This window comes from Anthonomus grandis, chromosome 5 (assembly GCF_022605725.1).
Source record: "Anthonomus grandis grandis chromosome 5, icAntGran1.3, whole genome shotgun sequence".
NCBI lineage: Eukaryota > Metazoa > Arthropoda > Insecta > Coleoptera > Curculionidae > Anthonomus > Anthonomus grandis.
In genome coordinates, this window is record NC_065550.1 from 31,662,001 (window position 1) to 31,680,410 (window position 18,410).

The window sequence follows — 18,410 nt, forward strand, 5'->3', positions numbered from 1 at the left end:
CCGTGTCATACAATTCATCATTTTTAAAGTTTAAAAGAAATTTAAATGCATATAGGCAATAATTAGCAGATTTCACTGAAAAATTAAAATTAAATAAAAAAAATCATTTTTATAGTCTTCTAAGTTTTTACACCGATTGTATGAATTTATTATATAAAAGCTGGCAATGTTGTTTTGAGTTGTCATTGTCACTATCCTAACAGCTGACAGTTCTAACAAATCTCACCAACGATGCCAAACTTACTGTTTCATCTTCAACCTGGTGCTTTTCTGTCCTTTTAACGTTAAAACCTCATTGGAAAACTTCTGCTTAAGTGCACCTCTCAGTTACAACGGTTCGGAACTTAAGTAAGTCGTAAAATATTTCTCATATTCGAATACATGAAACATAAATGGCAACATTGCAGATACATGTCACTGTCAACTGTCAGTCCGTTATCGCCCAACGGACATATTTGTTTATTCAGCAATCAGCATAATTTTAAAATTATTTAAAGAGCCACTCGACCGGGTGGGGGTAATTGTTAATGAGCCATCGTAACAATTTTCCTCGTTCCTTTTATCGCTCTCATTTATCACAAAACGTTTGCGGGTAGCACTAGGCACGTATTTCGTTAGAAGTCCCCCCCCCTGTTGTAGTGTGCTTTTGTGTGAGTGTGTGTATCGTGTATCAGTGACCCAACTTATTAATATTAAAATAGTACAAATAGCACAATAATTTATCCAAACCCTCGGCTCGCTAGATTATTCAAATGACATGCACGTCTGGATAATACATTAGTGTCAACCATTATGTTGTTTACATAAAGTGCTGCTTTTATATCCTTTATTCTACATAAATTCTACATTAGAGATTATTTATATTCAATCCAATAAGATGGAGAACAGCGAGGCTAATATACTACGCTCGGCGAAATTACATTGTGCCAGAAATCTGTTTGAATCCTCCAGGCGCACCCCAATAGGAAACTATGACAGGTTTATACCATGCAGGACAAATAACAACTGGGAGACCAGTTTTGCCACCATTCCGGACCCCAGTAAAACCCCACAAACTGGCAAAAAGGCTTCGAATAGGGACAGCAGTGAGAATCACAGGGACGCCTCAGTTTATAATATTTTATTGAGGAACGAGATATTGGGAGAGAAGATCGAAGATGTTAAGAGCCATTGTGATGATAGACAAGCATTGACACCAATTAGAAGTAGGAATTTGTTTACTTACGCTACACCAACAAAGGTAAGTGGATTTCTAGTTTGAACTATTAGAGATTATTATTGTTGATTAATGAGGTTAGATTGTGGTAATTTTCATTTTCTTTAAAAAGTCATGCTTACGCCCACTTGTTCTTCACATAATATAACATTTTTATACTGGTTTTGCCAAGACAACATACATAGCTTTTTTACTTACTAATGCAAATAGATATTTTTTGATGAACAGTATACTTGTGTGTTATAAATTCAAAAAGAGATGCAATATAGATTAGAAAAACAACTGCAAATATCCTCTATATAAAAAAGGAAAAAAATAGTCATAAGGAATGGTACCTTTTTGTTTGCACAATAGAACCATATATGCTACATTTAATGCTATAAATACTTGGAAATAAATTCCTATTGGGTTATTCTCTAAAACAGTTTAAATGCTTGTCGTGACTAACCCTACAAACACACAGGAGCTAATTTTGAATTCTAATTTACTATATATAATGAATTATATAAGAGGGTGTTGTTTACTTGAACTATTAATTCAACATGGATCAAAAAGCATCAATTTTTACTTAGGCACTGAATTTATTAATATTGATATAGTCATTGAAATTTTGAAAATATTGACATAAACATCACATGTGGTAAACAAAACATGACCTGAAAAACAAAGAATTAAATTTTAATTAGATTTTCCGATGGGGAATTTAATGTGCACTTAAATTGTTCTAATTGGGTCAGGTTTTTTAGGGTGTGGTGTTCATGTTTGCCTTTAAATAAGTGTTTTTTCTTTATACAGTATCGCTCATTTATCATGGCGTTAATACAGCAAAACTTAATCTATCAATTTCAGCCTCTGAAAAACACATTCCCATCCAAGTATTATATTAACATAGTGTCTGTTTCATAGGTGTTCACCTTAAATTTCCTTGAAAACATCTTGTCGGACTTGCATTGTCTTATTTATTTAATGTAACACGACGTTTCGGTTGGTAAGTATCTCCAACCATTATCAAGTGTAAGGAGATACTTACCAACTGAAACGTCGTGTTACATTAAATGAATAAGACAATGCAAGTCCGACAAGATGTTTTCACTGTACCATTGTCTACCACCTTCAAAAACTTAAATTTCCTTGATTGCAACATGTCTCGGAGCTAAGTAAAAAGGTGTCAAAATTACTTTTTCTTATTCAGATTTTATCATTTTGTCTCTTTAAAGTCCCTATTTACTGCCTATCATAGTTATTTCAGTTTGAAAATAACTTATGTCATTCTGCACAAGATATTTGGATTACAGAAGAAATATGTCACAATTCTGGGATGCAGGGATGATTGCTGTCAGATTTTAGTTCAGTCGGGGTTGCTGACGCTGACATTGTCTTATCATACTCGAGTGTCTACTCTATGTAGGAATGAACCATAATCCTTTTTCTATCCATGCATCCATTTATCCATACCTGACCGAGAACAGTTGGAACAGAAATAGAACCAACTACTATGGCATAACATTTTTTAATGCTTTTCCCCCAAGTGTCAGGACTCTGCTACAGGAATTTAATGAAGAAAGAATTAAAATCTTTTACAAAAAATTAAGACTTTTATAACTAAAGAATTTGTGAGTTATTATGGTGGTTATTATGCTCTAAATGGTTGTTTAAAAAAATTATAAAAAACAGATTATAATTTTAAGCTTCTTTTTGATACAACATTTCTTCTGGCTTCTAAAAATGCTTTGCAGATTTTTTACCGATAAATATTTGAATTTTGATAAATCACTTGATAACAGTGGCAAATTTTAAACTCAATTAAAAAGCACTTTTTTATAATAACCTCAACTAAAGATATCTCTCATGTACAGCCATATTCAATCACTACTCTCTATAGATCAGCACGGTTTTATTCCTAAAAGGTGGTGCATCACTAACCTCTGTAATGTGACTCATTTTATTTCTTTAGCCCTCGATAGAAAAAGTCAGGTTGATGTGGTGTATACTGATTTCAGTAAGGCTTTCGATCAGATAAATCATAGCATTCTGCTGGAAAAATTGAGCAAGCAATTCAACTTCTCAGAAATGCTAATTTCGTTGCTTTCGTCATACGTTATTGATCGTCTACAGTTTGTTGAGGTGGAAGGTTGCAGATCTAATACCTTTGTTTCAACTTCTGGAGTCCCACAGGGATCCAATATCGGCCCACTTCTTTTTATCTTTTATATTAATGATCTTATAGAATTGATTTCCTGCCTTAGACTAGCTTATGCTGATGATCTGAAAATATTCTGGTGTATCAATAGTGGACTGCTTGTTCTTACAGAGTAACTTGGACCTAATTAGGGGGTGGTGCAGTCGAAGTCAGTTATGTCTTAACATCTCGAAATGCTGTCTGATCTCCTTTCAGCGAACCAAGGATCCTGTTTTGTTTAATTACAATATAGACAATCAAATCCTCTGTAGAAGTAGTTCTATTAAAGATCTAGGGGTTGTATTGGACAATAGGCTCACATTTGTGCCACATATTGAACAGACAGTGACCTCCTCATTGAAACTTAAACTCTTTAACAACTCAAACTCAATTAAACTATTATTGTACTTTTCCTTTGTTAGATCAAGACTGGAATATGGTTCCTTGGTGTGGTGTCCTTTCTATGAATGCCATGTTGGCTACATCGAGAGTGTTCAGAGAAGGGTTTTAAAGTTTCTTATGTTTCGTGGGGATGGAATATATCCTGTTAGGGGACATGATCATGATCTGATGTTAGGTAGATTTAATCTGCAATCTCTGGCCATGAGGAGAACAATTCATCTTGTAACATTCTTATGGAAGTTGGTCAATAATCAAATAAATTCTCCTCCTCTCTTGAATGATATTCTATTTCATGTACCACGATTTGCTTCTAGAGCAAATATCACTTTTGCTTTAGATCGCGCCAGAACTAACATTAGGTTTCAGGATCCCGTATATATCAAATGTGCAGAATTTTTAATTCAGTATCATCAAACTGTGACATATTTGTATGCTCCATAAAGGATCTAATTTTGTCTCTGACAAACCAACAGTTACCATAATTCCTTTTTTCCCTTGTCCCATGAATCTCTTTCTTTGTTCATTCTAATGTTAATTTACATCTCCTTTAATTTTGATATATACATGATGTTACTATAGTAATTTAAGTTTTCCTTATTTTTCTTTCTTTTTGTTATTTAATTTATAGTAATTTAATACTTGTTTACACTTTCAAAATATTAATTGTAGATTTTCCTATAACTGGGCTTTGCCTGTTGGAAATAAACTGCTAAATAAATAAATAATTTCAAGGAGCATTGGAAATTTTTCATCTATGAAAAAATAATAGTCATCATCATAATAATACTTTCTAAAATATTAATGGCTATTGCAATAATGTTGATACATTTATGAGTATTTAATTAGCTCGGAAAGTCCTTAATAACACTTCCTACTCAGGTACATCAACGTTAATGTATACCAGTTTTGAGTCATGTAAAGGCCATAAAACCCCTATTCAAGCTCATTACATCCGTCAACAAACCAGGTAACTTAATCCCTTGAATAATGCCTATTTACCAATAATCTAATGATACAGTGACTCCTGTATAATTACATTGTTATTGCTATCAGTCAAGAGATAAACTTGTTTTTGATTTTTCTTGTTTATCTATTGGCTAGACCCATTTGACTTGGATGGTCTGTTTATGTAGTCATTTGGTCATTAACATGCCTTATCAGTGATTTAGGACTGAACAATGTTAATTACTCAATATAGGCTTGGGTATAAATTAATTTTTTTGTACAGTTAAAACTTCTAATTCTATAAAAAAAACATAATATTTCATAGCTGATATTTGCTTGCAAACCAGAAGCAAATCATCATCTCATTCATGGAGGATACACACCCCATAGAGCAAGCACATTATGAAAGCAATAAAAATGCGGATCACATGCAACGATTGTTACATAAATAGGAAGGATGCATTTTTAGTTCCGATCGCATCAGCCATAATAGAGCTAATTAGTTATTTTAATCGATTCATAACTAGTCGCGTGTGCGCGGTTCTATGGTAACGGGGTACTTGTACTTTAAGGCACGTGCGCTTACATAATGCCCTTGGTCTGTTTTATTAACGGTTTTTCTTTTTATAATAATTATTGTTCTAAGGGATTTTGAACCCTCTAGACGTTATGGTGGCAATTAAATTTACATAAATACGCCCAAAAATCTAGTGCGAACCATATAAAGGCAATAACGAGTATGTTGACGTGAAAAAGAAACTCATCGTGAAATCATCGTGTTGTTTAAAGACGGGTGAACCCATTGGTGACCCTGAGGTGCGCAAGTTTCTAGACAATTAAAACTATTTTGTTCACCTTAGTATGGAACAATGACACGGTCTAGCTGGCAAATTATTCAAAAAACGCGTTATTACTTATACCAAAAAAAAACCACAAAACTATCGGTTCAATATTCCCCTATAAGATACACCTTTCACATTTCGCAAATAATTTGTTTAATTTTTATCGCACATGACCAATTTAATAACAATTCTCACCCTACCCTACTTAATTCGATAAACAATCAACGTTTTGGTTATTGTTTGCTTAAGTTAGTCACTGTAAAAGTATTTTAAAACAATTCGGCCCGTTTAAGTGGAAATTAATTCAGTTCATTGCAGGGTGTTTTTGGGAAATTGCCCTTAAATTAATTAACACAAGAAGGATCTAATTCTTTTGCCAAAATTCTCGCCCAATAATTAACGTTTGTGAATGTTAATTATGTTTTTCACTCGGAACGAAAATTGCTTGTTTGAAAATTCATTAACAATTTAAATCAAGTTTAATTATGGAACTTGATTTAGTTATGAAGTTAATTGGCCTTTTTTCTTGGTTCGGATATGATTTATTTTCGAGAAGGAAGAATTACAGTTTGAACACATTTTAGAAAATTGAATCACGTCCAGTTTATGTGATCATACGTCATACAAGCCAATGCCCCAATTAGTGACTCCTCGGACGAAGCTATTGAGGCGTTTTATGAGCAGCTGAATGCTACCTAAAAATGAGATTCTCGTTGTTACTGGAGACATGAATGCTAAAATTGGCAAAACAAAAGATATAGATGAACAACTCAAAGGAATAATTGGTTCGTTCGGCTTAGGGACAAGAAACGAACGAGGTGAACGAATGCTTCAATTCTGCCAAGAACAAAATCTCACTATCGCAAACACATTATTTGCACATCATAAAAGACGCCTATACACATGGACATCACCAGGAGATAGATACAGAAATCAAATTGACTACATTATGGTCAGATCTCGCTGGAAATCCTCCGTCGTTAACTGCAAGACGTAGCGCCCTGGAGCTGTCTGTGGTTCAGATCATAATTTATTACTAATGAAGTTCAGGCTCCGTCTAAACAGAATCTACCACCAACGCAACAGAATCAACATGACGGAAACAGCCAAACGGCAATTTAAAGAAGAAATACAAAATACAAATTGGAGGCCGAAAAACATGACATAATGAATAAACAAGACCCAGACCAAGAATGGGAAGCATTGAGAAATGTTATTAAGACGACAGCAGATCACCTTCAACTAACACATAACCCTATAAATCGGCCAAACAAACCCTGGATCACACAAGCGACCATAGAAACAATTAACAAACAAAAAGAAATGAAAAGGAAGGGCACCATAATGAGAGAAGACTGAGACCTGTACAAGAGGTTAAATAAAAAGATACTGACGGGATAAAAACAACTACATTAAAAAAATATGCAGGGATATAGAGGAACATCAACTCGCCCATGACACCAGAGACTTGTATCAAAAAGTAAGGGAAATAACACGCAAATTCAAACCAAACACTTTCACAATTGAAGACAAGGACGGAAAGATGGTATGGGAAGATGAAAAAGTGATCGAACGATGGAGACAATATTGTGAGAATTATGCACCGAAGAAACCAAAATAGCGATCGAACAACAGAAAGAAAACACACAATTTGAAATAGAGCCCAATATTCTTACACAGAAAAAAAAGGGTACTTAAAATGAGAATTAGACACTTTATTTGAGAAAATCTAAGGATTATATATCCGCAAGAAGATAAAAGTTTAATTTAAGAATATTATATTTTCAATTTCAAGATGTTTATAGAATTGGTTTAAGTCGACAAATAACTTATTGTGAGAATATATTGAAATTTCATTTTAGAATATCATATTCTTGCAAGGAATATTTTTTCTTTAAAGCGATGAAATTTAATTATTTAATTCAAATTTATTTTTTCTTACATTGAAACGGTCATATTCTCAATTTAAGTAATTCTACTGCTTGCTTCATCAAATCAAAAATATTTAAGGCTAGCTACAATGAATTATAAATTCAACTTAAAGATGTGAAGAATTCCTTTAAACCGCCTGGCAAATTGAATTGAATATTAAATAGTATTAAATTAAAATGTTTATGGCTTGTTATTAATATTTTTTATTCGATTTAAATAGGTTAAATATTTGAAATAAGTAATATTTACACTCAGTTGAAATAAATTAATAGTTTTATAGTATTTAGTGCTGTGGTATTTAATGGGTTCTTTTAGAATCAAAATAAAAATATCAAAAGGCACACACTTTCTGGTATTTTTATTTTGATAGCCAAAGAACCCTATAAATTACCACAACACTTAATAACATAAAACTGTCAATTATTATTTCAACTATAAGTTGTACAACTATAAGTGTAAGAATTGCTATAACGTATTAAAAATTCAACCGTTTTATATTTTATAATTTAGGTATTGCAATAAATATCTATGTATTTACCTAATTATTTTTCGGTTAAATTCTGGTAATAAATTAATAGAACAGGTTCTACGCAAACGTATGTTTATTATCCGAAAACAAAAACTACATACATTATATAGGAACAAATATTACTTTAAATAATTGTAGCAAAAACAGTAAACAAAAAAAAACACATTCTGTGTATGTTTTTTAAATATAAGTACATTTTTGTCATAAAGTACTCATACAAAATGAAACTGTGAACAAATATTATCTAAAAACAAAAACTTATACATACATTATATAGGAACAAATATCACTTTACATTGCAACAACAACAGTAAACCAAAAGAAACACACATTTTGTGTATGTTTTTTAAATATAGGCACATATTTATCACAAAGTACAAAGTAGGTACTCATAGAAAATAAAAATCTAAGTTAGTCTATGACTAACAAGAGTACAAGAGGCAAGCAGGGTACGCGTGGCGTGGTACGCCGAAGTTGCCATTTTTGAGATGAACAAAAAGTTTCATTTGAGAATATATAAATTCAATTGAATACATTGATTTTATTGTAAGAAAATAAATATTTAAAGCAACAATTTATTTTCTTCAAACGAACCGGGTATAGTCTTCACTTGATTAATAGAATATTTTAAAAATATATTTACCGGCTTTAAAGCAATAATATATATCTTTCTAAACAATAAACTGATTTATTTAAATTAATTAAGTTGAAAAGCTTTTACATTAAACATTTACAACATTTTAAACATTTACTAAATTCAAGATTATAATGACTTGAATTGATACCTTTATTATTCAAATGGGACATTTCACTTGTTTTTATTTGAGAATACATTTAATACAACTAAATCTATGAAATATTTTGATTAAAAAAGTATTCTCTTTTTAAATCTGTATTTTAAATATTTTGTTTCCTATTTATAAAGAACTCTAGTTCCGCAATTTAAGCCTATTTATTTCAATTAAGAATGTATTATTCTTGAAAAAATGAGAAAATTTATTTACTTATTACGAGTAATCGTTTTTTTCTGTGTATGTCTGAAATTAAAGAAGCTATAAAAAACCTAAAGCTAAACAAATCCCCAGGAACGGAGTTCGTGCTGAGCTCCTAAAAGTACTAGGAGACCCGGGAACCAAAACCCTACATGATATATGTAATAAGATCTGGCAAAGTGGTCAAGGGCCTAAAGACTGGACAACGTCTGCATTTATACCTATTCACAAAAAGTGATCCACCAAAAAATGCGAAAATTATCGAACGATATCTCTAATCACACATGCCAGCAAAATCCTGCTAAAAATAATAGATAGACGATTGCAAAACTACTTAGAGAGTCAAATCCCTCCAGAACAAGCAGGCTTCGTTAAGGGACTAAAAGGGACCAAATATTCAACATCCGCCAATTAATCGAGAAAGCCCGGGAGTTCAATACCCCCATGCTCTTATGCTTTATAGATTACAAAAAGGCTTTCGACTGTGTTCGATGGAGTAGTCTCTGGAACGTATTGAAAGAAATGGGAGTCCCTCCGTATTTCATATCTCTAATAACCAACCTATATGAAAATAACAATGCCATAGTTAGTCTCGACAATAAAACATCAAACATAGAGGCATCCGTCAAGGATGTATCATATCACCCAGACTCTTCAATGCCTACGGTGAATTCATAACGAGACGAGCCCTGGAAAATTTTGAAGGAGGTGTGTCAATCAATGGTAGAAAGATATGTAATCTCAGATGCGCGGACGACACTACCCTAATAACAAGAGATGAAGATGAGATGGTTACACTTATTGATCAGGTCGCTAATGAAAGCTGAGCTCTAGGCCTCGAAATAAATCTAGACAAGACCAAGTTAATGGTCATTGACAGGAGTAACACCATACAGTTAAGAAATCTGCAAAATAGAATTGAAGTAGTAGATGAATTCATCTACTTGGGGTCCCTAATAAACAGCAAGGGAGGGTGTGAAACAGAAATAAGAAGGCGGATAGCATTAGCGAGGACATCAATGTCAAACTTATCCAAGATATGAAAAGACAGATCCAGTGTATTCGATATTTTCGTATGGTTCCGAATCCTGGACAATAAAGTCGAGCGACAGGCACCGAATAGATGCTTTTGAAATGTGGTGCTGGCGGAGGATGATTCGCATACCCTGGACTGCACACCGGACCAATGTGTCGATATTAAACGAATTAGGAATCACCGATCGATTGTCCTCCAGCGGCCGACGCCGCATTCTGGGTTACTTCGGACACATCACCAGGAGAGACCAAGACAATCTAGAAAAACTTACCGTGCAGGGCAAAGTAGAAGGTAAAAGATCAAGAGTAAGATCCCCATCACGGTGGATAGACCAAATTAAAGAAATTACAGGGCAAGCCTTGCAGACAAATATAAAGAGTAGCAGAAGATCGACAACAATGGAGACAATCGACCCATCAGTGTTCATAGACATGACGTCACAACTCTTCAGGAATGAAGATATGACTAAGAAGAATGTGATCATAATGCGTGTTTTAGGTATAATAATTATACGCATCTCTTGCAAGCCTAATAGAGAAGACTGGAAATTAATTGGTCTAAAATCTGAAAATATCCAAGAAATTTATTGGTTGTGTTAGGTGAATCACAAAAGTGACATGCGTTGGTGCAAATTAATTGACTGACATGACAGTCAGCTTAGCTAATTTTTACATAAAACACCAACAATCTGACATTAGGAGATTACCATTAGAATAGATAATTTTCATTATAAAAAAACCTGCTTTCTTGCCATGTTAATAATAATTCTTATAAGCAGAATCTATTAATACCCATCACATGGTTCTATGACCCCACTTAGAGATGTGATCGACCATAAATCGACGTACATTGCAAAATTCCGCATTATGACGGAAACCGGAGACGTTGTATTATAATATACAGGGCGTAGGACACATATCGATCACTGAAAATCCACCAGAATGTTCTTGACCTCCTGGAAACAAAAAAAAAAAAAAAATGTTGGCGGATTCTATTCTTAGATAACCGGCGAGACGGGCCATATGTAACTTAATTCGATGCTTCACATGAATTTTAATGAGGCATAAATTTTTTGGTGAATGGCTTGCCGGGGCATAAGCACACCTACTACACCGATCAGCTGATTTAATATGTAGTAGAATCAGATTTGTTTCATCAAGAGTGTTTCAACACAAGGTTGAAATTTTAGGTGTTATCATTTAATAAGTGCGTGTGTAAAGGAAACGCACAATGAAATAAGCCTCATAAATATTTACATTTAGTTTTTTTTTTGTGTTGGGGCAATGCTGGTAGTTTTCAAGGGTGTAAACAATTAAATATACAAGAAGATCTGATATGGTACACTTTTAACAATAACGAATTTCCTCGTTGTCTCATTATAGTCATTAAATTTGATAATGAAATAAACATTCGGCAACGTCGCTGTCATGCTTTGACAGAAGTTCATTCATGATTATACGCGAGCAGAACTCAAGGGAGGCTACTAATAATACATTTTACAAAGAGACGTTGCCAACGTACATAAAATTTCAACAAAAATGATCAAACATTTTGATTTTTTTTTGTATTTTTTTCACCTGACACACGTGTCTATCTTGAGTAGACGATCTGGAGTAAAGATTAGTGGCTTTATAGGGACAGAACTAAAATTTAACCTATAAAGCTTACTTTTAGCCCCATTGATTAACATTGCTCTTTTTTAATTAAACCTTATCTAAAGCACATTTAATCCGAATGTTGCACTCATTCAAATATAGAAATGAATTAATTACTTTGGGGCCCAGTTGGGTAAACTATGACTGTTTGTCCCTTGACTATTCATACATTTAGTTTTTGGTCATATTATTGTAAAAATATGGAATTATCCCTATAAATATTAACAATATTTGTGGAATTACTAGGATATGCTGGCCACTAGAAATAATTCAAAAATGACATTGTGAACTGTCATTGTCATAATTACGCGCTGTTTACTTGGTTGCCATGTTGCGCGCGTCGCTTCACGATGATTCGTTCTTTAATCGGCCATCTTGACCGCGTCGTCATGGTAACCGGTAACGTTTACGCCCTTATACAGGGTGAGTTTTTTAAAGTGTTACAATGCGATATGTCAAAAACGGCTGCAAATTTTTTTTGACATTTTGGTGACATTTCAAGTATACCGGGGGGCACTTTTTGTGATATTTTTGACATTTGTCCCTTCACCCCCCTAAGAGGGGGGGAGGGTCACTTCCTTATTTTAAATGGAATGACGTGTTTTTTATTCTAAAATACGAATCTACATAAAATATGAAGTCTGTTTACAAAAAATTTTTAAAATTAATCTGCTGGTTACGGAATTATGATCAAAAATGTTTTGATTAAATTTAAAAATAATTCGAATATTTTACCATAATAACAGCCGGTTGCCATGGAAATCCTACTGTTTATTTTACTAGTATGGATGGAAATGAAAATCCTAGTAACAGTAGGATTTCCATGGCAACATAACAAGCAGTGTCACATAAAAATTTTGACGTGTTATTAACAAGTAAATTGTGTTTAAAAAGAAAATGTTGAAGCGAATTTCAGTGTAGAAGTAGATATGTTGTTAATTTTGGGGGAGTGCAGAAAAAATTATAGGGAGGCTGCAGTAGTGTGGGCCGAGAGGTTTCCGGATATTCCAAAATCTCATATGGTCTTTAAGAGACTGGAGACCAGAAGTCGTATGACTGGTAGTCTAAAAAGTAAACGACGAAATCGGATTAAAACGCAAACAGATGAAAATAAGGCAGTTGCTGTATTAGGAGCAGTAGCTATTGATTCTCAAATCAGTACCAGGCGGCTTGCTTTAGATGCTGGAATTAGTCAATCATCAATTATAACAATTCTGCACTGGTACAAGTTTCATCCTTACCACATTACACTTCATCAAGAGCTTTACGGACATGATTTTGAGAATCGAATTAATTTTTGCACTTGGATTTTAACAAAAATGCGTGAAAATAACCATTTTTTGAGAAACGTTATTTTTTCTGATGAGGCTTCTTTTAATAATTGCGGGCAGGTAAGATTTAACTTATAAATTAGAACATATTCAAGTTTTGGTTGTTTGTTTTTCTAAAAGGTAAACAGGCACAACATGCATTACTGGGCAGCAAATAATCCTCACTGGATGAGAACTGTACCAAATCAACATCCCTGGTCTGTGAACGTATGGTGTGGTATTTTCGAGGATAGAGTTATTGGTCCGCATTTTTTCCAAGGTCATTTAAATGGACAGGTCTACACAGATTTTTTAAGAAATCAGTTACCTCGTCTACTGAACCAAAATTTAAATCCTAACGTATGGTTTCAGCAGGACGGAGCTCCACCCCATTATGCCATACAGGCCCGTACTTATTTAAATGAGATTGTTGAAAACAGGTGGATTGGTCGAGGTGGTCCTGTCAACTGGCCTGCTCGTTCGCCAGATTTGACCCCCCTTGACTTTTTTTTATGGGGATTTATAGAAGACAAAGTAATGGCTAGTGCACCTACAACTCCAGAGGACATGAAGAACAGGATTCGTTTTGCTTGTTCATTAGTGACACCAGCAATGTTACAGCGGGTACGAAACTCATGTTAAGAAAGGATAAGAAAGTGTTTGGAAGTCGAAGGCGGTCACTTCGAACAGCTCCTTAGGCATAATACATAGACGATAAATAGTTAAAAAGTAGGAAATAATTTGTTTTTATTGTAGTAGAATATTCGAATTATTTTTAAATTTAATCAAAACATTTTTGATCATAATTCCGTAACCAGCAGAGCAATTTTAAACATTTTTTGTAAACAGACTTCATATTTTATGTAGATTCGTATTTAAGAATAAAAACACGTCATTCCATTTAAAATAAGGAAGTGACCCTCCCCCCACTTAGGGGGGTGAAGGGACAAATGTCAAAAATATCACAAAAAGTGCCCCCCGGTATACTTGAAATGTCACCAAAATGTCAAAAAAAATTTGCAGCCGTTTTTGACATATTGCATTGTAACACTTTAAAAAACTCACCCTGTAGATTATAATTTTTATTTATTTTTGCGTTATATTTTAATTTAAGTTTGATTAGAGTGTATGTAACTTAAGATGTAAGAATAAGATAATTCGGCATCTGTCCGTAGGTCCCCAGTTAAATAAAGATTACCTACACGCGTGCATGCCTGATGGAGCCACGTCTTTATTCTTTAACATTGACAGTTTATTCTTTGACCGCTGACAGTTATTTGTTATTATTAGAGCGAAGCTCCTCTTTTTGGGAGTTTTCGCACGACCTCGGGACTCGGCGGACAAAAGTGCTTATAACTTTTTTTCTAATTAGGGTAGAGAAGTGATTTTTACCTTTTCATAATCTAGATGAATGAGGCTACAACTCTATCGACTACAATTTTTCATTTGTTTTTTTAGTTTGGAGGGGGAAGCTTTAGAAATCAAAAAAAAAAATCGATTTTTTTCGCGTGCCTCGATATACAGGTCGCAACGGTTCTTTGAATTTTATGAAATGTAACGGGTCGATTAGACCTCATCTGTAGATGGACTGTATACTTTTTGGTTATTCTCAGCACACGGGAAGTATTTTTTTTTAACGCTCAAAGTTTCAGACATGTGTGATATTCTAGCCCCTCTGACGGTTTAACGGTATCTTTTCGGAAAAAATGACTTACAGAAGATAGGTCCGGCTCATCGAGAACTACAATTTTTGTTAAGGATTTTTTTTAAAAAAATGTTTTTTTTTAGGGAGAAAAATCAAAAAAACCTTAAAAAATTGACTTTTTTTGGTTTTTGCTCTGTGAAATTTTTATGATGCAAAATTTAAAAAAATATCATTTGGATTAATTAAACCTGCACTCTTTCTGAATAAAACGGTGTATCAAGTTTAACAGTGTCATTTATACAGGGTGAGCAGTGCTCAGTTGAAAATACCCTTTTTCACACTTTTTTTTCCGGCCTTAATAACTTTTTAGTGGCACCCCGTAGACCCAAATGACAATTTTTCAACATTTTTTGACTTTGGAAATTAATTGTGCGCACCCTGTATGTGATAGATAAACCAAAACCAATCGAGCAGATGTGCCATTCATTTTACTATAACATACTAAAATTTAATTTTTTCGCTATTTTTACAAGTATCCTAAAAGTAATTTTTTTTTCAAAAAGGTCCCGAAAAATCGCCAAAAATCACCCTGCACACTGAATTCTCAAAGTCGCCCATGGCAAGGCCGCGTCTCCATGGCAACGGAAACGGCCATTTTCTCCGAAAAAATACCCTTTTTATACTCGAAATTTAACTACTAAAACCGATTGCAATCGGTTCAGAATTGATGTTAAACTGTTCCTAAGGCTTTATACTATTTTTCCATGTACAAATCATAAGGTAACAACCTTTTTTTATACCCGAAATCATCGTCTGAAAATGGTCGATTTTGACGTCTACGCGCGATTTTAATGCCGACTTTGACAACATGGCGGCAACGTGGATGAATCGGCTCGGACTTGCTTCCTAATTTCATTGATAAAATGCTTAAAATAGCTCAGAACTTCCTGAAATTGGTACGGAATTATTCAAGAGACTCTAAAGAATCCGAATATGTGCCTATCTTTTACCAGATCGGGTTCTTTTAGCCGTGATAATTCGGCAACGTTTTGACGTTTTAGCATTTTCCGTGTATTATTATAATATTCATGCGACACAGTGGTCTATACAAGGCATTTTGCTAGACAAAAATTACATCACAGTGGGTCCTAATGATAAAAAAAAAATCTAATCGGGATTTAATGGACATTATTATTTTATGTTTTGAAACTCAATTGGTATTTGCCCGATTTGAATGAAATTTAGAATTTGGGTTTGGTTTAGGGTATAATTATTAATTTTTTGGAAATTTTTAAAATATTGTGTTTTAGGGTTACGTGACAACCAAAACTTTTTTCCTATAGGTCCGATTTGATTGATATTTGGTATCTGGGGTTGATTTAGGAAATAATTATTGATTTTTAACAAAGATCTACTTTTGATTTTCTCTATATTGTCTGCACGTTCACCTGACAAAAGATTTGAAGGCAAACGAATTTGAGTGAATGCATAGGAAGGCTTGTAGACAGCATGATAAGCCGCGGCGTTGCGAAATGATAAGCGTATGAATTCGAAGTGCTGTTTCAGAAGTAGGAATTAAGGCATTTAATTCCCGTGCATTTCAAAACTTTTAATATCATTTGGAGACACTGCGGTTCTCGATGCTGTCATAAAAATTTCGAAAGCAAATGCACTTTAGCGAACGTCACCGAAGCAAGTTACAGCATTTTTGTAGTAGTAAAAATTGAGTCGTTTAATTCAGAGCAAATTGATTGAATCTGCCGTTTGATTTCTGGGAATTTAAAAAAAAAGAAAAATATTTTATTTGCTGTGGTTCTTCATGCTGTCCGCACGCGTTCCAGAAGTCTTGACAGATGGTGCCAACCAAATCCATACGAAACCTGTACAGACTATTAAACCGAGACGTTGCCAAATTTGTCAGAAATAGGAATTAAGATTCAATCAATGGAATTGTATTACTCATGCATTTTCTTCCCCACTTGATAATCTGACTATATTTGGAGCTAATTCTTTAATTTCCTTGAAGACAGCACTTCAATGGCCTTTACACAGTCAAAAGCCTTTTGGAACTCATCTGATCTCCTAGTACAGACGTAAGTCCTTCAATTTTCCTGAATTTTCAGCAAGGCTTACACACATCTTCCTTAAATATATTAAAAAAATTGATGTTGAAGCATTTTTTGTTTGATTAAGTAAATTGAACCTTATGAGGCTAATTGGTAACCTGGGAACCACATAACTTTTGACTACTTTTTTTGAAAATATTCCGGTTCACTATGCTGTATGCACGCCTACCTTAAATAAGTTTAAAAAAATGGAATTTAGAAAAGAAATGCGTTTCCTTACTTCTATAGAGCATTATAATGGTCCCAAAAGTGAAATGAACCGATTTGGGAGGCCACTTACTTAGTAACTGCCAAACAAAAATATGTTAAATTGTTCATTGTCCATGACTTAACAAGTATTGTTATCAGCTGTTAAAAATGCAACTAAGGTTAAAGAACCAACAATTCAAAAGTTATGCGGTACTACGCTGTAACCTTCAACGAAAAAAATGCACATTTTCACGTTACACTAGATGGAAAATCATTATTGCAATCCAACCGAAGGCGACGCAACGTTTTTTTCTATGTATAGAAATTATTCATTTGAAAGTGATGATAATCGGTGACTAGGACGAGACACCCAAGCAAACCGTGTGGGAATTTATATTTTACATTTATTTTTTTAATAAAATTTATCAGCAGTATCTTTTCGGGTAAATATTGAATTTAAATGATAAGAAAACAGGTAATCGGCAAGCAAGTGCAAAGATTACAACAGAGTTATCGCTAGTCGAAAAGCAAGAAAATCGACAATTTAACCGCAACGTGGTGGAGCCTAAAAAAGGCACTTCCGGCTTTTTGTGGAGGAAACAGTGCCCCGCGCGCATCACTAATAATAATTTGAAACTTTGCTAATATCGGTTTTGAGGTTCCCGGAAGTGACTATTAATTTTGGGCACGTGCTCCCTATAAAATAATGTATTCCGTTTTACTATGCATGATAATGCTTTTTTGGTTACTGAAAATCTCATTTTCGCTTAGTACTGTACATGTGAAGTTGACCATAACTTTAAAAGTCTTTAAGCTACAAGAAGCTTAAGCATATGAAAATGATCAGCAAGAGAGGCTTCTTCTATTTATCGAAAAAATTTTAGTAAAAGTGATATCTGGTCAATTTTTTGAGTTATGAACTTTGTGCCCAATAAATAGAAAAAAAAATCAATATTTTCGAAAAAAATTTTTTCTCAGTTTCTCGCATGAATTTGGAAAAATGCTAAAATAGGTGTTTAACGAAATTGACCATGGATTATGTGTACAAATTTTCAAATTGATATCTGGTCGATTTTTTGACTTATGAACTTTGTATCGAATAAATAGAAAAAAATCAATATTTTCGAAAAAAAATTTTTTTCTCAAATTCTCGCACGAGTTTGGAAAAACGCTGAAATAGGTGACCCACGAAATTGTCCATGGATTATGTCTAGCAAATTTCAAAATGATATCTGGTCAATTTTTTGAGTTATGAACTTTGTGTCGAATAAATAGAAAAAAATCAATATTTTCGAAAAATGTTTTTTTTCTTAAATTCTCGTACGAGTTTGGAAAAACGCTGAAATAGGTGTCGAACGAAATTCACCATTGATTATGTGTACAAATTTTCAAAATGATATCTGGTCAATTTT

General features: G+C 33.7%; 1 protein-coding gene across 1 annotated transcript in view; it reads left to right on the top strand.

Annotated features, from left to right (window-relative positions):
• The first annotated feature begins 421 nt into the window (after positions 1 to 421).
• Positions 422 to 18,410, top strand: part of LOC126736059 (fizzy-related protein homolog) — a 42,275-nt gene continuing 24,286 nt past the window's right edge. The window contains exon 1 of the mRNA XM_050440261.1: positions 422 to 1,240. Coding sequence (XP_050296218.1) covers positions 878 to 1,240 — 363 coding nt within the window. The 5' untranslated portion in view covers positions 422 to 877. The remainder of the gene's footprint in view (positions 1,241 to 18,410) is intronic.